The sequence below is a fragment of the Gorilla gorilla genome, chromosome 10 (genome assembly GCF_029281585.2).
Source record: "Gorilla gorilla gorilla isolate KB3781 chromosome 10, NHGRI_mGorGor1-v2.1_pri, whole genome shotgun sequence".
NCBI classification, from domain to species: domain Eukaryota; kingdom Metazoa; phylum Chordata; class Mammalia; order Primates; family Hominidae; genus Gorilla; species Gorilla gorilla.
Genome location: NC_073234.2, coordinates 128,502,072 through 128,523,037, shown reverse-complemented (window position 1 = coordinate 128,523,037; position 20,966 = coordinate 128,502,072). Strand labels below are relative to the sequence as shown.

The 20,966-nt window shown below is 49.1% G+C and overlaps 1 protein-coding gene across 15 annotated transcripts in view; it reads left to right on the top strand.

Annotated features, from left to right (window-relative positions):
• RASAL1 (RAS protein activator like 1) overlaps nt 1-20,966 on the top strand; it is a 38,444-nt gene that overhangs the window by 8,386 nt on the left and 9,092 nt on the right. For 8 of the 15 annotated variants that reach the window (XM_055359167.2, XM_055359168.2, XM_063694372.1 and 5 more), the window contains 12 exons: nt 68-129; nt 6,288-6,417; nt 8,484-8,565; nt 8,668-8,799; nt 10,764-10,852; nt 11,872-11,989; nt 12,135-12,288; nt 12,659-12,723; nt 13,012-13,124; nt 15,650-15,842; nt 19,681-19,818; nt 20,666-20,810. In XM_055359167.2, coding sequence (XP_055215142.1) covers nt 68-129; nt 6,288-6,417; nt 8,484-8,565; nt 8,668-8,799; nt 10,764-10,852; nt 11,872-11,989; nt 12,135-12,288; nt 12,659-12,723; nt 13,012-13,124; nt 15,650-15,842; nt 19,681-19,818; nt 20,666-20,810 — 1,421 coding nt within the window. Of the gene's footprint in view, nt 1-67; nt 130-6,287; nt 6,418-8,483; nt 8,566-8,667; nt 8,800-10,763; nt 10,853-11,871; nt 11,990-12,134; nt 12,289-12,658; nt 12,724-13,011; nt 13,125-15,649; nt 15,843-19,677; nt 19,819-20,665; nt 20,811-20,966 lie in introns of all 15 variants that reach the window. The other 7 variants (XM_055359165.2, XM_063694370.1, XM_055359171.2 and 4 more) reach the window with 1 other exon arrangement.

The window sequence follows — 20,966 nt, the reverse complement described above, 5'->3', positions numbered from 1 at the left end:
CCCACTTCTCTTGGGGCGGGGCAAAGGGGCCCCTGACTCAGACCTTCACGTGCCCGCCTTCCTGCAGGCACGACGACATCATCGGCAAGATCTCGCTGAGCAGGGAGGCGATTACAGCCGACCCCCGAGGTGGGCGAGGGACATGGGCAGAGGGAGGAGGAGGCCATGCCCAGGGTGGGCATTTGCAGGGGCATAGCACGTGGCACGGTGAAGCACAGAGCCTTCAGTGGAAACTTATTTCTCTTGTTGCTTTTGTCTTTACTTTTTGTTTGCTTTTAATTGTTGTTGTTAGAGACGAGGTCTTGCTCTGTCACCCAGGCTGGAGTGCAGTGGTGCTATCATAGCTCACTGCAATCTTGAACCTCTGGGCTCAAGCGATCCTCCCATCTCAGCTTCCGGAGTAGCTGGAATTACAGGTGCACACCACCACACCCAGCTAATTTTTTCAGAAATATCTTATAGACACGGAGTCTTGCTATGTTGCCCAAGCTGGTCTCGAACTCCTGGGCTCAAGCAATCCTCCCACCTTGGCCTCCCAAAGTGTTGGGAGTCCAAGTGTGAGCCACTATGCCCAGCCTTGTCTTTAGTTTTTGAGCAGTTAATTTGTTTGCTTAGTTCAATATTCAGATTTTATGATAAGCACCCCAGCTACTCTGTTCCCTTCCTGGCATTGTCAGCTTCTAGTATGTCCTTCTAGAAATATTTTAAACATATATAAGCAAGTAACAGTAGTAATAGCAGGCTGGGCATGGTGCCTCACACCTGTAATCCCAGCACCTTGGGAGGCAGAGGCAGAGGCAGGAGGATCGCTTGAGCCCAGGAGTCCGTGAGCAGCCTGGACAACATAGGGAGACCCCATTGCTACTAAAAATAATTTAAAAATAGTAACAGCAGCAAACATTTATATACTGTATATATAAATATAAACATATAACATATTTATATATAATAAATATAAACATATAACATATTTATATATAATAAATATATATATATTATTCTGAACACGAATTCTTTATATTTATGGACTCACTGATGTAGGTTCATCATAACCCTGAGAGGCAGGTGCTCTAATTATTAATGCCCACTTTATAGGTGGATAAACTGAGGCACAGAAGGTTAAATGACTTGCTCAAGATCACATTATTAAATGAGGCAGCCAGGATTTGAACCAAAGTTGTCTAGTTCCAGAGTCTATGCCTTGTGTGTGTGTGTGTGTGTGTGAGAGACAGTGTCTCATTCTGTCACCCAGGCTGTCGTGAAGTGGTGCAGTCTTGGCTCACTGCAGTCTCAACCTCCCTGGCTCAAGTGATTCTCCCACCTCAACCTCCCAAGTAGCTGGGACTACAGGCGTGTGCCACCACACCTGGCTAATTTTTGTATTTCTTGTAGAGGAAGGGTTTCACCATGTGAAATCATGCTGGTCTTGAACTCCTGGCCTCAAGTGATCCACCTGCCTTGGCCTCCCAAAGTGCTGGGATAACGGGTGTGAGCCACTGCACCAAGCCGAGTCTGCACTCTTAATACTGTGTTTTTCTGTGCTTATACAAATTGCAGCCTTTTACACTCTGCTCTGTATCTCGCCTTTAAAAATTTTTTTAATTAATTAATTAATTAATTTTTGAGACGGAGTCTTGCTCTGTCGCCCAGGCTGGAGTGCAATGGCACAATCTCAACCCACTGCAACCTTTGCCTCCCGGGCTCAAGCAATTCTCCTGCCTTGGACTCCTGAGTAACTGGGATTACAGGGGTCTGCCACCACACCCGGCTAAGTTTTGTATTTTTAGTAGAGACGGGGTTTCACCATGTTGGCCAGGCTGGTCTCTAACTCTTGACTTCGAGTGATCCATCTGCCTCAGCCTCCCAAAGTGCTGGGATTACAGGCATGAACCACTGCACCCGGCCTGTACCTTGCCTTTTTACTTCGCTAAGTATCTCTGAGATCTTCCTATAACAGTGCTCTCAGAGTTTCCGCATTCTTCGTTTGGGATGGCATCGTGGTGCTCCATTGTGTGGCTTTACCATTGTTTATTTGGCTAGTTCCCTACTGATGGCATCTAGGGAGGTCATAGTCTTTCCCTGGTTCGAGCAATGCTACAATAACTAGCCTGTACAAATAAAATTTCACACATATGTAAGTTATATCCATCGGTCAGATAAATTACTAGAGGTGAATTAAAGAGTGCACACATTTGCATACTTGATAGTTGTTGCTAAATTACCCTCCATGGAAGAGGTAGCAGTTCACTTACCCCACACTCTCTCAGTTATCAAACTTTTTGTGATCAATTAGTTGTAAACACCACTGCACTCAGACCAGCCAGTTATCAAACTTTTTGATCGTGTATCTGATAGGCGAAATATTGCCTCAGCATAGGTTTATTTTGCACTTCTCCATGAGCCTTTTTTATATACAGTTTTGAAGAATCACTTTATTTTCTCTTCCATTTATTGTCTACTCATATTATACATGAATTTCCCCCCTACTAGGTTGTTTGCCTTTTCTTATTGATTTGTAGGGGCTCTTTACATATTGGGGCAGTTAATTCTTTGTCAAATTAGCTGCAATATTTTTTCTCCATTTGTCTCTTATGTTTTGACTTTGCCTATAATTTTTTCATGTATAAAATTTCTTTTTCTATATTTAATCTCATATTTTTCTTTTGGTTCTGAATTTTCTGTTAGACCTAAAAAGAACTTCTCAACTCTAAGATTAAGAGAAACATTTTAAAACATAATTCCTTCTAACATTAAGGTATTACACACACAAACACACACACATATATGTATATGTATTTTTTTTTTTTTTTTTTTTGTAGAGACAAGTTCTCAGTATGTTGGCCAGGCTGATCTTGAACTCCTGGCCTCAAGCAATCCTCCTGCCTTGGCCCCACAAGGTGCCAGGATTACAGGTGTGAGCCACCATGCCTGGCCATTTATTGCATTAAACAAAAAACACATTTAAGTCTTTGATCTATTTGGAATTTGCCTAGATACAAGGCATGTAGTAAGGATTAAACTTTATTACTTTTTGTTTACATGACTGTTAATTGTCTCAATGCCATTTATTGAATAATGCATTATTTCCCTCAGTGGGAATTAGTTGAAAACCTACTATGTGCGGATCATCATTATAATCCTATTTCATGAGGGCCTACTATATGCCAGGCATGGTGCTAAGCACTTTACTTCTCAACACACCAGTGAAGTGTCCACCAGAATGATCTCCAATATACAGAGGCATAGAGAGGGGAGGTGACTTCCCCCTTCTAGAAGGTTCAGAAATCGGAGTCCAACCCAAGTTGTGTCGGCCTCCAAAATCCGTGCTCTTAATCTGCCCACTGAGCTGTACCCAGTGTACCTCAAACATCCTCCCAGGGGAGTGAAATTAAATGAGTGAAGTATGAGGCCTGGCTTGCAGGAACTTGTGGACTTAGATAGGAAAACAGAACACATTCCCACAGAACAGGCAGCAAGAAAAGAAGGAACGTGTCCACGTGTCTGCATGCATGTGGCAGAAATGTGGAGGCTGCAGTGGAGATAGAGAGATGTGAGATGAGACTTCTACTTTCAGCAGCTGGAGGGACTCAATCCTCAAAAGCACTCTCCTGCTACACAACAGTGAGATCCTGGATTAAACAGGGTTCCTAATACATTGTTGGACTTGTGGTAACTTTTTTTTTTTTTTTTTTTTTGAGACAGAGTCTCGCTCTATCACCCAGGCTGGAGTGTAGTGGCATGATCTCAGATCACTGCAACCTCCGCCTTCCAGTTTCAAGCGATTCTCATGCCTCAGCCCCTGGAGTAGCTGGGATTGCAGGCATGCACCACCATGCCTAACTTTTTTTGTATTTTCATAGAGACAGGGTTTTGCCATGTTGGCCAGGCTGGTCTCAAACTCCTGACCTCAGGTGATCAGCTCACCTCGGCTTCCCAAACTTTTGGGATTACAGGTGTGAACCACCATGCCAGGCCAAACTTCTTTATAGAACGGGAAATCCCTCAGTATTTTTTCCATCTCAAGTCATGAGACTGGGTGGAATGGCTCACGTGTGTAATCCCAGCGCTTTGGGAGGCCGAGGCTGGCGGATCAGTTGAGGTCAGGAGTTCGAGACCAGCCTGGCCAACATGGTGAAAACCCTCTCTACTGAAAATACAAAAATTAGATGGGCATGGTGGCAGGTGCCTGTAATCCTTGCTATTCAAGAGGCTGAGACATGAGAATTGCTTGAACCTGGGAGGCGGAGTTTGCAGTGAGCCAAGATTGCACCGTTGCACTCCAGCCTGGGTGACAGAGTGAGACTCCATCTCAAACAAAAACAAAAACCATTAGCTAAAACCTAACAGTGAATGGTAAACAAAAAGCAAGGAGACCATGAAGGATTTCCCTGAAAGCAGACGTCAGTATCAATTCTACACTCAACAAAGAGACTAAAACTTGGACTAGGGGCAGGGTGGATGTTACTCAACATGAGAATCCTCCATTAGGCTGAGACCCTCAAGGGGTCCCAGAATAACCAACTCCTGCTCCTCTCTAGGGATAAGCATGTTCACTTAGGTTTCCCAGAGTAAGATCAAACAAACACGACTTCACAATCAAAGATCAGCAAACACACAAGGAAATGAGACACCATGGGCAATAGTCAGCAGAAACAATAATCATCTGATTTAGACCCACAAAGACTTTAGATTCTGTAATTATAATATACAGGATTTTAAAAAAGAATCAGATTTAAAGAAATAAATGATGTAATCACAAGAAAGGTCTGCAATAACAGCAATAAATTACAAGTAATTACGCAGACAGATTTTAAAAAAGAACCAAATAAAACTTGTAGAGGTAAGCATAATTGTTGAAATAAAAAATGGAGTGGTTGAGTGAAACATCAGATTATTCATAGTTAAAGGGAGATTTAGTGAACTGGAAGAAGGGTCTAGAGAAATTATTCAGAATTAGTTTCAGAGGAAAAGGAGAAAAAATAAAATAGAAATTCAGAGACATGGAAAATAACTGTGGAGGTTTAACATTTATTTAATTGGAGTTCCAGAAGGATAGAATTTTAAAAATTAGAGACAGGCAAAAATTATAACAAAAACTGGGAAGAGGAAATAATTTTAAAAAATCAATCATCTAGAATTTTGCAGAACTAAAGGAAGGATATGATTCCATAAATAGAAGCAGCACAATCTCTACTAAGCAGGATTTTAAAAAATATATATCTAGACACATTGTGATGAAACTGCAGTGCATCAGAGACATACTCCTTGAATTATAATAGATAGAAAAGGCTGGGCATAGTGGCTCCTGCCTGTAATCCTAGAACTTTGGGAGGCCAAGGCAGGCAGATGGCTTGAGTTAAGGAGTTCGAGACCAGCCTGGGCAACATGGCAAAACCTCGTCTCTACAAAAAACACAAAAAATTAGCTAGCTGTGGTGGTATACATCTGTAGTCCAAGTTACTGGGGAGGCTGAGGCAGGAGGATCGCTTAAGCCTGGGAGGCTGAGGCTGCAGTGAGCTGAGATTGTGCCACGGCACTCCAGCCTGGTGATGGAAAGCTAGAATTCAGTGGAACAATATCTTCAAAGTGTTGAGAGAAATACAGAGGGGAGAAATGTCCAAGATTTTTTTGAGGGGAGAGTATGTTGGGATTACATGATGAAGTTTTTTCTATACCAGAGTGAAGTGTGTGATGGCACATGGCTACGAGCGTTGGCCCTAGAACTAACTATACTGCCTGCATTCAAATTCCAGCTCTGCCATTTGCTAGCTGTGAGACCATGGACAAAACTCTTTCTCCTTGTGCCTCATTTTCCTCATCTGAAAATGGGGATAATTACAGCACCTGTATCAGAAGCCAGGGTCTTAACACATTTTTAATTTTAATTGAGGCAGGACATAGTGGCTCATGCCTGTAATCCCAGCATTTTGGGAGGCCAAGGTGGGTGGATCGCTTGATCTCAGGAGTTTGAGACCAGCCTGGGCAACATAATGAAACCCCATCTTTACAGAACAACACGAAACTTATCCAGGCATGGTGGTGCACGCCTAAAGTCCCAGTTGGTCGGGAGGGTGAGGCAGGAGAATCGCTTGAGCCCAGGAGGCAGAGGTTGCAGTGAGCCAAAATCGTGCCACTGCACTCCAGCCTGGGCAACAGAACCAGACCCTGTCTCAAAAAAAAAAAAAAATAATAATAATAATGAAAATAATGTTAATTGAATTTTTAAGTTAACACAATGCCCAGTACATGGTAGGCGCTTCATAAATGTTAGTGCCTGTGTCCTCCAGGGATTGACAGCTGGATTAACTTGAGCCGAGTGGACCCAGATGCAGAAGTGCAGGGTGAGATCTGCCTGTCAGTGCAGATGCTGGAGGATGGGCAGGGCCGCTGCCTTCGCTGCCATGTGCTTCAGGCCAGGTATGCTTAAGGTGGAGGTGGTGTGGAGGATGGTCTGAGAATGAGCAGGAATCCCCTGGGTCTCCCCTGCTGCCTGGCATTTGGGACCTCCTCAGTCCTGGGGCACTTCTGGGCTGGCAGTCAGGTTCCCTGTGTGGACAAACAGTCCAAGCTCACTGGGTTGTAAGTTCCTGGGGGCAAAATCCTGTTGAGTCCCCAGGGACTAGCAGCAACAGACCAGACACTCAGGATGACAGGTGACAGGTGAGTGTGGAGGTGTAGTCATTAAGTTGTAACTGACAAATACCCAATTCATACTGGCTTAAGCAAAAGAGCTACTTTATTGGCTTATATGACTGACATGTAGCTTCAGGCATGGCTGGGTCCAGGTGTTCAAACGATGCCATTAGGAATCTGTCTTTTAGCTCTGCTGGTCTCTGTGTTAGCTTCATTCTTAGGCAGCCTCTCCCCAGGTGAGAGATGGCCCTAGCAACTCCAGGCTGGCACCCTGCCAGCTTAACCACTCCAACAGAAAAAAACACTTCTATTTCCTACCATTTCCAACCAATGTCCTGGGATTAATTTTTACTGGCTCAAGCTGGGGCACATGTCTATCTCTGAACCAATTACATTGAATAATGGATCAGGCCTGAGTCACAAGCCCATTACTGGAGCGGAGGGAGGGATTGGCCCCCACTAAGTCATGTGAGAGGGGGGTGGTAAGAAGGGGATAGGTCCTGTCCCAAAGAAAAATCAGATGGAAGATGGATGCAAGACCAGGAAAACCCACAGGTGGCCCTCTAGGGGCACCAGCTCATGGGACACCCATCTTCCCTCTTGCCTACTTGTCATGGCCATCCCTTTTTCCCTTCCTCAGCTCTCTGTCATTTTGCTCCCTCAAATACCTCCACCCTTCCCCCACTCCTCTCTCATCCTGTTTTTCTGCCTTTTTTTCACCTCCCCAGCTCTCACTTTTAGGAAAATCCCTGCCCAGATTGGGGAGGACCTCCAATTTCTAGCTTGCTGTGTGACCATAAAGCCCTTCCTTGCCTTCTCTGAGCCTCTCCCACCACCTCCAGATTTTTGCTTCCAGCCTTGGCCTCAGCTGGGGCTTCCTAGAGTCTGGTTGAGGGAGAACCAGGGAGGCAGGTGACAGGCTGAGGGACTCAGCAGGGGGCAGAGGCTCCTGGTCTTCCTTGAGCCCATGGCCCCTTCCTCAGCCACAAGGCTGTGCAGGATCCTTGCAGGCATGAGAGGGACTGATTGCTGTCGCTTAGCAACTGGGCCAGCTCCTAGGAAACCGAAGAAGGCTTTGGATGCTAAGCAGGGGTGGGAAGGGAGCAGGAGGAAGAAGGAAGCAGCCCCTGGTGTGGGGGTGGGGTGGTGGTGTGTTCCTGGGTTTGGGGAACGTCAAGAAGGAGGGATGGGGAAGCTGCCTGGAGTAAGACTTTTGGGTTGTCATGGCAACCAACGGCAAGGAGTCCCTGCCTCATGCCTTCTCTTGGGTCCTAGACAAGGTGTGGACATGGGTGTTTGTTGAATGAATAAATGAACCAAGCACCCATCATCTGCCAGGTGCTATGCTTGGCCCTTTACACACATCATCCAATCTAACCCTCGGCTCTATGAGGTTGGTCTGTTATTACTCCCGTTTTCCAGGTGAGGAAATGAAGACTTAGAGAGGGGAAGTGACTTTCCCTAGTGTCCGCTAGCCAATGAGTGCAAAGCCAGGCTTTGAACCTTTGCATCAAGTTTCCCATCTGGGGCCTCCAGAGAATCTGAGGCTCTCTTTTCCCCCTCCCCGCTGCACTTCTACTTGCTGGGCTTTGTGATGTAGGATATGACCTTTTGGTGCCTCAGTTTCCTCATCTGAAAAATAGGGATATACAAGTGCCTCCCCATAGGGTGGTGACAGGAAGATACTGGGTTTGGACGGTCACGGTTAGGGGTGTTCCTAGCTGGACCCCTACATGGAATAGTTTGTTGCCTTGGAAACCAGCGACATTGGAATGATCTACTCTTAACAGCCTTTCCAAGGCCCAACTTGGGTGCCGTGTTTCCTCACTCCTTTCCCCATCTGTTCCCAGAGACCTGGCTCCCAGAGACATCTCTGGCACATCTGACCCATTTGCACGTGTGTTTTGGGGCAGCCAGAGCTTGGAGACCTCAGTGAGTGGTGGGGAATGAAACCAGGAAGGAGTGGGGCATTTGGTGGTGGGGCAGGAGTCTCCATCAGCTCTCCCACTCACAGACCACTTCCTTCGCCCTCAGACCATCAAGAAGACTCGCTTCCCACACTGGGATGAAGTGCTGGAGCTGCGGGAGATGCCAGGTGCCCCGTCCCCACTGCGGGTGGAGCTCTGGGACTGGGACATGGTGGGCAAGAACGACTTCTTGGGCATGGTGAGCCTCATTCCCTACAACTCCCTCCATGGCTCCTCAGTGCCTCCAAGGGGGAAGAAAGATGAGACGGGCTGAGCCTCCTGGCTCTCAGAAGGGTGGATGTACAGCTGCCTCATCAGGTTCCCCTGGTTAGGCCTGAGTGTTGCAGTTTCATTGCTCTGTTGTACAGGTGAGGAAAGTGAGGCTGTCAAAGGTACAGGAACCTATCCAAGATCACAGGATGGGCCCAGATTCTCATTCTGGGATGACAGCATGACAGATGACTATGTGCTGGCCCTGTGCTGAGTGTCCCTCCCACAGAGCCTCATTACTTAACCTTCATGGCGACCCTATGAGGCTGGGACTGTTGCTATCCGCATTTTACAGATGGGGACATTGAGGCTCAGAGAGGCTAAGTGGCTTTTTCAAGGTCATATGGCTAAGAAAGGGCAGAGCCAGGATTTGAGTTCAGATCTCTTTGACTCCAGACCTACGCCCTTAACTCCTACTCCTGGAAGTCCTGGGCTCAGGTTCTTTCTCTTGGTTTCCCTGTCTTTGGAGACAGCCTGGCAGTTTCTCAAATAGTTAAAGATAGAGTTACTCTATGACCTAGCAATTTCACTCTTAGGTACATACCCCAAAGAAATGAAAACTTATGTTCACACAAAAACTCTGACATTACTGTTCATAGCAGCATTAGTCATAACAGCCCAAAATGGAAAAAACTCAAGTGTCCATTATAGATAAACAAAATGTGGTCTATCGATACAATGGAATATTATTCAGCCATAAAAAGGAATGAAGTACAGTAAGTCCTCATTTAATGTCATCCATAGGTTCTTGGAAACTGCAGCCTTAAGCAAAATGACCTACTGTATGCTGTAGGAACTTAACTCTTGTTTATTTTTTTATTTTTATTTTTTAGAAGGAATCTCTCTCTATTGCCCAGGCTGGAGTGCAGTGGCATGAACTCAGCTCACTGCAACCTCCACCTCCTGGGTTCAAGCAATTATTTTGCCTCAGTCTCCCAAGTAGCTAGGGTTACAGGTGCACACCACTACATCTGAGTAATTTTTGTATTTTTAATAGAGACAGGGTTTCATCATGTTGGTCAGGCTGGTCTTGAACTCCTGACCTCAAGTGATCTGCCCGCCTCATCCTCCCAAAGTGCTGGGATTACAGGCATGAGCTACCCACCCAGCCTTCATTCTCGTTTATAGTAATTAGCTCATGGTACATTTGATTTCCTTATACGTTATGAGTCAGGACTTAACCGTACTGGCACATGGATGAACCATTACACTAAGTGGAAAAAGCCAGCCCCTGCAAAACACGTTTGATTCCATTTATATGAAATGTCTAGAATAGGCAAATCTACCGACACAGAAAATAGATTAGTGGTTGCCAGGGGCTGGGGGGCACGAAGTGACTGGTAATGAGTGCAGGCTCTTTAGGGCTCATAGACAACGTTCTGGAATTGGCGGCACAACTAATTGCGGTAACTCTGTGAATATACTAAAAATCATTGAATTGTACACTTTTAAAAGGTGAACTGTTTAGGATGTGAATTACTTCTCTATAAAGTTATTTAAAAAGAGAGAGAGGGTGGGGCTTGGGTCCCTCCAGGGCTGTCCTTATGCCTTTTGATAGATGAAATTTATGTCCCTAAACAGAGCTGAAAATACACTCAGTCCAGACATGCTATCTCTAGCAGCTGTGTGACCTTGGGCAAATCACTCCACATCGCTGAGCCTCAGTCTCCTCAACTGTAAATTAAGTGTCCCTGGTAGGCCCTCAGAAGCCCTCAGTGTCCTGGCAGGAGCTAATAATTTGGGACTTGTAGGAGAGAAGGAGGGGTCCCCTGGCAGGCCATTCTGCCCCTCTGTGGGTGGGCAGTCTGTTCTTCCAGGGCTAGGTGAGACCTGAGCCAGGCAGGACAGGGCAGGCCAGGGCCCGGCTGAGGGTCTGTGTGTCTCTCTCAAAAGGTGGAGTTCTCTCCAAAGACCCTCCAGCAGAAGCCACCTAACGGCTGGTTCCGCCTCCTGCCCTTTCCCAGAGCCGAGGAGGATTCTGGGTAAATGTGGGTGCAGAGGGAGGGGGCCAGGCTGGAGCCATGCCGGGCAGCATCCACAGCTTGCGGGCAGAGCCCATGCCAGCCCACACATTATCACTATGCCACTTCATGCATTCATCCATTTAACAACTGTCTATGGAATGTCTCTCAAGGTGTTTACATAAGTCCACATAAGTTCACTTTACACCCGTTCACCTGTTCATGTGCAAACATGTTGGTTCACACTTGATGTATATTTAGAACTTTGGGTCCTTCCACACCTGTCCATACTGTTCATTCTTGAACACACTGGTTTATACCATCTCCACTTGCCTGTCCTGTTTATACCCATCAATATCATTTCACACCTGTTTATACTGGCCGCACCTATACACACCTGTCCATGCTTGTTCACACTGTCAACAATCATCTACACTTGTCCACACATCCTGTACATATTTGTGTACACCGGCCACATCTATCCACTCTGGCCACACCTGCCTGTTTATGTTGTTTGTATACATTCCTATTTACGCCTGTTCACAGCTGCCTACCCCTGTTCATACCTGTCCACACTTGTCTATACCTGCCTACACCTGTCTTGTTTTGCAAACACCCGCCCTCCTCCCATGTGTTCCCATTGGCCTCTCTTGGCTCTCCACACCTGCCCATGTGCACTTGTGCTCTTCCATAAGGGCATCTTTCATTTTCTTTTCTTTCTTTTTTTTTTTTTAGACAGAGTATCACTCTGTCACGCAGGCTGGAGTGCAGCGGCACAATCTTAACCTCTGCCTGCCAGGTTCAAGCAATTCTCCTGCCTCAGCCTCCTGAGTAGCTGGGACTACAGGCGTGTGTCATCATGCCCGGCTAATTTTTGTATTTTTAGTAGAGATGGGGCTTCACCATGTTGGTCAGGCTGGTCACAAACTGCTGACCTCAAGTGATCTGCCCACCTTGGCCTCCCAAAATGCTGGGATTACAGGCGTGAGCCATTGTGTTCGGCCAGATCTTTCATTTTATTATGATCTGATCCTGGACAGGGGGAACCTGGGTGCCCTGCGAGTGAAGGTACGCCTGATTGAGGACCGCGTCCTGCCCTCCCAGTGCTACCAGCCTCTCATGGAGCTGCTCATGGAGTCTGTGCAGGGGCCAGCAGAGGTGGGTGCGTCAGGCAAGCAATGCTATCAGGGGGGTGCCGGGGGTCTGGATCCTGGCCTCCCCCTGCCTCACGGAGCCCTATCTAGGCCCATCTGCTTTGGGGTCCCAGGGGCCGCGGTCATCTTTGTCTCCCGCCCCCACCCAGGAGGACACTGCTAGCCCCTTGGCTTTGCTGGAAGAGCTGACCTTGGGGGACTGCCGCCAGGACCTTGCCACCAAGCTGGTGAAACTCTTTCTTGGCCGGGGACTGGCTGGGCGCTTTCTGGACTATCTCACCCGGCGTGAGGTGGCTCGGACCAGTGAGTTGCCCGCACAACCCCCGACATCACCGCCCTCAATGGTGGGCTTGCAGGAGGGTCCTGGGGGAGGAATGGGGAGGCCTCAGGCGGAGGGAAAAAGGGCTCCTTTTTCTGTGGGTCCCTGTGCTGTGCACCTCCAGACAGTTGGGAGCCCAATTGCAGGTTCAGGCCCTGGTTTTGCTACTTGTGAGCTGTGTGACCTCAGGCAATTCACTTAACCACTCCAGGCCTCTGTACTGTGAATGGGGTTGATGTTTTGGGTCTTCCTGATTCTTGGGGCTGGAAGAATCATGACTCCCACCTTGGGTGAGTGGGGTGAGCTGGGTTCAGCTCCCTAAATCCCAGCAAACACTTCCTCCTGTCCTCCCAGTGGACCCCAACACCCTCTTCCGTTCTAACTCCCTGGCATCCAAGTCGATGGAACAGTTTATGAAGGTGAGTAGGTGAAGGCCTGGGGGAACGGGTGCAGCTTCCTCGGGTACCTCCTTCCCAGTGCCTACCTGGCTCCCTCACTTAGCTGGCTGCAGACAGCACTGAGCAGCCGAGCTGCAGTGCTGGCGGCTGGTGCCCGGCCTTGCCCTGAGTTGCACCTGGATGTGTCCCCTACCCCAGCCTTGGCCTCTCTCTGAACCTCTTCCTGCATGGTCCCCCCTGCTCCCAGCTCATGGGCATGCCCCGGCCTCGCCCTCAGCCCCACCCCGTGTGGTGCCCCCCTGCCCCCAGCTCGTGGGCATGCCCTACCTGCACGAGGTCCTGAAGCCTGTGATTAGCCGCGTCTTTGAGGAGAAGAAGTACATGGAGCTGGATCCCTGCAAGATGGACCTGGGCCGCACCCGGTGAGCAAAGCCTGAGGACCCTGACCTTCCGACAGGCCCCTTTGGCTACCCGGAGCCTTGTCTGGGGGCTGGGTTCATGCTGACTGCCACCCACCCTGGGGCTACAGCTGCTCAGGAGCTCGGTGGCTGAGCTGAAAGCCTTACACACAAGCTCTGAAACCATCAGGCTGTGTAGTATAGGGGTTATGGTCAGGACTCTGATGCTACGCTCCCTGGGTTCAAATCTTAGCTTTGCCACTACTGGTGGACAAAGTTGCCAAAACTTCTGTTCCTCAGTGGTTAAGTTGTTTCTTTTCTTTTTTTTCTTTTTTTTTTTTTGAGACAGGGTTTTACTCTGTCACCCAGGCTGGGGTGCAGTGGTGTGACCACGGCTCACTGCAGCGTCAACTTCCTGGGCTCAGGTAATTTTTCCACCTCAGCCTCCTGAGTAGCTGGGACTATAGGCGCACACCACCATGCCCAGCTAAGTTTTTACATTTTTAGCAGAGACAGGGTTTTGCCACATTGCCCAGGCTGGTCTCAAACTCCTGGGCTCAAGCAATCCTCCTGCCTTGGTCTCCCGAAATGCTGGGATTACAGGCGTGAACAACCATGCCTGGCATAATCAGATTTTTTAAAGTTAAAAAACCTAAAATATTGATCCAGTGTTCTTCTACTTAATGCACACACTACTTCTAAAATGTCCCTTATCCAGCTGGTGAGAATATTATCACCTGAAACGTGGGGCTCATGACCTCTGCTTTGTTAACTGAGTCATGCATGTGCTCCACAAGCATTAGTGATCTTTATTACTGTGCTGCTGGGGCTCCCCGATATTAGTGATATTTACTGCTGTGCTGCTGGGGGTCCCCAACATTAGCAATTTTTATTACTGTGGTGTTGGCGGTCCCTGAGTGGGCCTGCCTGCAAGGGAGATTGTGGAGAGCTCAATGAGATTGGGAGGAAGCAGAGCAGTGGCTGGGGGTCATTCCACCCCTCCGTGGGCTCCTCCTCCTTTCTCTCCAGAACCTTCTCCTGTCTAACCCACAAGCTTGGAGCTGTGGAAAATGGTTGCTGGGGTATCCACTGGGGACCGTGGCAGAGACAGGAGAGGATCTTTCCTTGTGCTGTCCACACCTTCTGACTACCTTAGAGGCAGGCATCATGACCCCCTCTTACTGATGATGCAACTGAGCCTCAGAGAGGGAAGGTCACTTGCCTAAGGTCACACAGCCAGGAAGTTACAGAGCAAGGATTTGATCCCAGGCCCTGAGCAGAAGGGCACAGTCCATCTGTGAGACTCCAAGTCGAGGGCTTTTCCTAGCACACTTGATAATGATGGAGGAAACTCAGTGGGCACCCATGGGGACAGGGGCATCTAGGGACCTGGACAGGGCAGGGTTGCAGGCAGGCTGTGGCGTTGGCAGTCCTGAGTTCTATTCTCAGCTGTGGCATCTCCCCAGTAACCTCTCTGAGCCTCAGTTTTCTTATCTGTTAAATGGGAACAAGTAAGGCTACTTACCCCATCAAGTTGCTGTTAGGATTAAAAGAGACCCTGCCAGAGACAAGTCCAGGGCTCAGCACGTTGGGTCCAGGACACAGTGGGGCTGAGAACCCTCAGCTGTCACTCTAGGTGTGGGCAAGACAGACCCTCAATCTGTAAAGAAAGAAAGGAACACAACAATTGCAGATGGAAATGTGCTGTTCTAGCATCCACAAAACAAAACAATGATTGAGTGCCAGGCTCTGGGCTGAACACTGACAGTACAGTAGGGAACAAATAGTCCCAAGTCCCTATTCTAGGGGGAGACAGATAATGAGCAACTGGAGGAAGAAGGTTTATTTATTTATTTATTTATTTATTTATTTTTTGAGATGGAGTCTCGCTCTGTCACCCAGGCTGGAGTGCAGTGGCGCGATCTCGACTCACTGCAACCTCCACTTCCCATGTTGAAGCGATTCTCCTGCCTCAGCATCCCAAGTAGCTGAGATTATAGGTGTGCACCACCATGCTGGGCTAATTTTTGTATTTTTGGTGGAGATGGAGTTTCACCATGTTGGCCAGGCTGGTCTTGAACTCCTGGTCTCAAGTGACCTGCCCCCTCGGCCTCCCAGAGTGCTGGGATTACAGGCATGAGCCATCGTGCCTGGTTGGAAAAAGGTTATTGAATGGGACCAGGGAATGGAAAAAACGAGGGAGGGGAGAGGCCTGCAATATTCCAGAGGGTGAGGACAGGGGCAGCCTCTCAGGGGAGGGGACATCTAAGCAAAGACTTGCAGGCGGTGAGGAAGGGAGTGTTGCGGAGATTTAACATTTAACGGGAGAGTGTTCTGGGCACGGAGATGAGCCAGTGCAAAGGCTGCAGGATGGGAATGAGCTCATCGTGTTTAAGCAACAGCAAGAAACCCGGTGGGAAGGGGCAGGAAGGAGGCTGCAGACGTGGAGGGAAGATGAGTCCTCTCTGAGCTCAGCGGGGCCGGTTGGGAGGATTTGGAGCAGGCAGATGTTGTGCCCCGAGGCTGAGCTGCTCCCCCGGCCCCTCCAGGAGGATCTCCTTCAAAGGCGCACTCTCGGAGGAGCAGATGCGGGAGACCAGCCTGGGGCTGCTGACGGGCTACCTGGGGCCCATCGTGGACGCCATCGTGGGCTCCGTGGGGCGCTGCCCGCCCGCCATGCGCCTCGCCTTCAAGCAGCTGCACCGGCGCGTGGAGGAGCGCTTCCCCCAGGCAGAGCACCAGGTGCGCCGGGATGGGAGGCTGAGGCTGGGGACAGGCCGGAGCTTGTCCGGGGTCACTCGGAGGAGTCAGGACAGAACTGTGACCAGAACCCAGGCTGCCGGCACTAGAGCATTCTGTCCTGGCAGAAGTGGGGACAGCGTTCCTGGCAGGGTCTGGGTCCCAAGAATGATAGTAATAATAAAAATAGGCCGCGCGCAGTGGCTCATGCCTGTAATCCCAGCACTTTGGGAGGCCGAGGAGGGTGGATCACTTTCAAGTGAAGTCAGGAGTTCGAGACCAGCCTGACCAACATGATGAAACCCTGTCTCTACTAAAAATACAAAAATTAACTGGTCATGGTGGCTCACACCTGTAATCCCAGCTACTCCGGAGGCTGAGTCAGGAGAATCGCTTGAAGCCAGGAGACAGAGGTTGCAGTGAGCCGAGATTGCACCACTGCACTCCAGACTGGGTGACAGAGATAGACTCTGCCTCAAAATAAACAAATAAATAACAATAATAAATATAATAATGGCAGCTAACACTCTATGTAGCCTGACCATGGTCCATATCTTGTTTTAGGTGATTTATGTACTTATTACCCTATCTAATCATCACACGCAGCCTGTGAGGTGGATACCAGGATTATTCCCATTTTACGGAGGAGGAAACTGAGGCCCAGAGAGCTTAAGTCACACAGGTAGAAAGGAGTGATATTGGGACTGGCACTCACCCAGGCAGGCTGGCTCCTGAGTCTGTGCTCATAACCAGCAAATAATAGAGTCTGGCACAAAGTAAGTGCTTCTTAAAATTCCAGATGTAAAATAGAGAGAGAGAGAGGAAGTAAGAGAGAAGAACGCAGATCTGGCATACAGTAAGTGCTCAGAAACACCCAGAATAAAGTCTAAAAATGAATCCCTGCAGGTGTAGTGCTATACCAACATGGATAGAAAAGTTGAAAACTCAGATGCTGTGAGTTTCAGGCAGATGAGGCGCAAGAACAAAGTAGGCAGCGCGTGGGGTGGTAGGGAGTCACGAAGACTGTGGCCAACTGAAGCCCCCAGAGCTTGTCTAAAGGGGGCAGCTCCAGGGGATCACTGCCATATAGGAATGGAAGCCCAGTACTGCCAGATCTTTAGAGATTCTGGATTTTATGTGAGGTTATTTATTTATTTATTTATTTATTTATTTATTTATTTATTACTAACTTTTGAGACGGGGTCTTGCTCTGTTGCTCAGGCTGGAGTGCAGTGGCACAATCATAGCTCACTGCAGCCTCTATCCCAGGCTTGAGTGATCTTCCCACCTCAGCCTCCCGAGTTGCTGGGACTAGAGGGGTGCACCACCACACCCAGCTAATTATTTATTTTTCTAGAGACAGGGTCTCACTGTGTTGCCCAGAGGGTCTCGAACTCCCGGCCTCAAGCAGTCCCCTTGCCTCAGCCTCCCAAAGTGCTGGGACTACAGGCGTGAACCACCGTGCCCGGCCTGATCTCTTATTTTAAAAATGTCAGCATGAATTCACCTGAAAACCAAACACACAAAAACACTTTGGGTCATGCATTACAAAACATTTGTGGTTGGACTGGCCAGTTTGGGACCCCCTGGTTGAATGCTCAGCACACCTCCCGAGGTGGCTGTCATTGTCCTCACTTGCAGATAACATCAGGTGAGATGAACTCTTACGTAGTGCTGATGTATCAGACCAGGATTCACTTTGCAGAAAGATCTAAGACCTGTTACATTTTGGCAATGTCGTAACCCACTTCCTACAGCCTCATTTGAGAGCTTTTGATTTATGCCACATCTCTCTCCACTTCCTGTTTACAGATGGGGAAACTGAGGCCCAGAGAGGCAAAACACTTGGCCAAGGGTTTTCTAGACTCCCAGGTGGGGTCTCTCCCCTCCTCCCCCTCTTCCCCAGCTGAGGAGTAAGCTCTGGGCCTTGACACTGGGATGTAGCTTGGCTTACACCTCACCTTGCTGGGCTCTCACCTGGGCTGCCAGCAGAGGTGTTAAGTGGGGCACAGCTGTGGCAGGGAACAGGGAAGAAAGGGAGGAGGCCAGCTCCCCAGACAGCCTAGACCTCGTATGGTGAGCCATTATCAGTGACACCCAAGTGTCCTCTAGTTTTCAGCCCCCAAGGTGGGCCTGGAGCAGGGACTTTCTCAGGCCTGGGGAACCCAGGGAAGTGCCTTTCTCTGCTGCACTGACACTGGTTCTTTGCCTTCAAAAAGGAGGAAACAAATGAGCTGATGTGAAGACTGAAATTATCCTGGACTACAGATGGCAGTGGGGTAGTGGTGGCCTTGGGGACAGTTCAGGGCTTCAGATGGAGGGAAGATGCTCCCTCTGGGCAGTTCTAGGTACCCAGCTCCTGCAGGGGTCACTGTCAAGGCCAAGATGCCCCAGGAAGGTGGCACACGCCCCGGGGAGGTCATTGTTTCATGTGTGACTACAACCTCTGAATAAACACAGGCGCAGACTCTCAGGCTAAATATAGCCTGGCAAGTGTGAGAGGTGGGTGGGGAGCTGGTTTGGGGGGAGCAAGATGCACCCAGGATGGAGGGGCACCCTTCCCTGAGTCACCTCTGCTGGTGCTGGGGAACCAGCCTTACCTTTAGATGGGCCAGGCCCCGGATTCACATGGAGGGGAACCATACTCTACAGTTTGTAGAGGGCAGAGGTTGGAGGTGGGGAGGTGCACACAGGATGGACTCTGGAGCCCATCAGACTGGGTTCACTACTGAGCCTCAGTTTCCTCATCTGAAAAAATGGGATAATAGCACTTACCTACCCACATGGAGTTGTTTGAGGACTAAATGTGATAGTTCAGGCTTGGTTTCTAATACTTACTGAGGGCTCCTTGGTAGCTGGTGTTGAATGGCAGGAGAGTGTGGTGAAGAACAGAGTTCAAATCCTTGGCTGGGCGAGGTGGCTCATGCCTGTAATCCTAGGACTTTGGGAGGCCGAGGTGGCTGGATCACTTGAGATTAGGAGTTCAAGACCAGCCTGGCCAACATGGTAAAACCCCATCTCTACCAAAAAAAAAAAAAAAAAAAAACCTAAAAAAACAAAACAAAAACTGGCCAGGTGTGGTGGCGTATGCCTGTAATCCCAGCTACTTGGGAGGCTGAGGCACTAGAATCACTTGAAACTGGGAGGTGGAGGTTGCAGTAAGCAGAGATCGTGCCACTGCACTCCAGCCTGAGCAACAGAGCAGGACTCTGCCTCAAAAAAAAAAAAAAAAAAGAAAAAAGAAAAATAATCAAATCCTGCCTAAGTCCAACTCCTGGCTCTGCCGCTTATGGCTGTGCAGCCTTAGGCAAGGGACTTTCCCTCGCTGGGCCTCAGTTGCCTCCTCTGTAAAATGGAGATGTGATCCTTCCTGGGTTGAGTATTAAATAAGCAAGTGTATAGAGAGGTATCCGTCCTGCTGCTGTTATTATCATAAATCACAGGTCTGGGTTTGAATCCTGACTTTGCCACTCATTAGCTGTGTGACCCTGGGCAAATCGCTTGATGTCTCTGAGCTTCTGCTTCCTTATCTGTAAAATGGGAATCATGATAGTTCCTCCCTCTTAGGGCTGTGCTCTTGGCATAGTGCTTGGCACAAAGCCAACTCTGAGGACATTTGGCCAAATCTGCTTTTGTAGGATAGGTTTTGTTATTCCATTTTCCAGGTGAGAAAACTGAGGCCCAGAGAGGAAAAACTTCCTCGGCCAGCCAGTGTGGCTTCCTGGTCAATTCCCCATCCCACTTCTCTTTGCACCACGAATTTCTAGTCCTTGCTGCCTCAGTTTACGCAGCTGGGAAGGGGGTTTGGGGGGCTCCTCTTACCTTCTGCTCCTCCCAGCAGGATGTGAAGTACCTGGCCATCAGTGGATTTCTCTTCTTGCGATTCTTCGCGCCTGCCATCCTTACCCCAAAGCTGTTTGACCTTCGGGACCAACACGCGGACCCCCAGACTAGCCGCTCACTGCTGTTGCTTGCCAAGGTGCCAGCCATGGGTTTCCCCCATCCTGGGTACTTTAGCCAGGGAAAAAAGCATGGTAGGAGCAGAGCTGGGAGGCCAGACCCACAGAAGACCCAAAGAATGCCCGAACAAACCCAAGTCTGAAACACCACCATTAGCATTCCATCCCAAGGGTGATGGCAGTCATCATGCACTCCAATTTCCCCTTTGGGAATGAAAACCCAATCCTTCCAGAAGGAAAGTGGAAAACAGGCTAGCAGTCATTCACACCTTAGTATGAATTAGATCATCATTTGCAAAGGGCAACAACTTGAGATTCTGCGTGAGAGTATGCATGGTAGGACTGAGCAGTTCTTGGGGAGGGTCTGGGCTCGGGAGGGAACAGAATAAGGTTAGTGGGGGGTGCAGATTCCTAAAAGAGGAAGAGGAAACAGACATCACCCAAGGAAGGTGTTGAGTCTTCTTATTGATTTATTTTTTTCCTTGAGACGAGTCTTGCTCTGTCACCCAGGCTGGAGTGCAGTGGCACGATCTTGGCTTACTGCAACCTCTGCCTCCTCGGTTCAAGTGATCTTCCCACCTCAGCTTCTGGAGTAGCTGGATGTACAGGTGTGAGCAACCACGACCAGCTAATTTTTGCATTTTTAGTAGAGATGAGGTATCACCATGTTGGCCAGGCTGGTCACAAGCTCCTGACCTCAAGTGATCCGCTTACTTTGGCCTCCCAAAGTAGTGCTGGGATTACAGGTGTGAGCCACTGTGCCCGGCAATATGAGTCTTCTTTTATTGAGCACTGATTTGGGAGCCAGGAGGGGCCCTACCCTCTGCTGTGACCTTGGCCCCGGCATCCCTCGCTTCTTTGCTCCAGGCTGTGCAGAGCATCGGAAACCTGGGCCAGCAGCTGGGCCAAGGCAAGGAACTGTGGATGGCCCCCCTGCACCCCTTCCTGCTGCAGTGTGTCTCACGTGTGAGAGACTTCCTGGACCGGCTGGTGGATGTGGATGGGGATGAAGGTGAGTTCCTGTGGTCCGGCCACATCTGGCTTCTCAACCCAGTTGAGACACCACTCAGGGACTTCCCCTTTCCCCCACCAGCTCCTCAGCACTAAGAATGTGAATCTGTGGGTCAGTCAACTAACATTTCCTGACACTTACTGTGCTAGGCCCCAG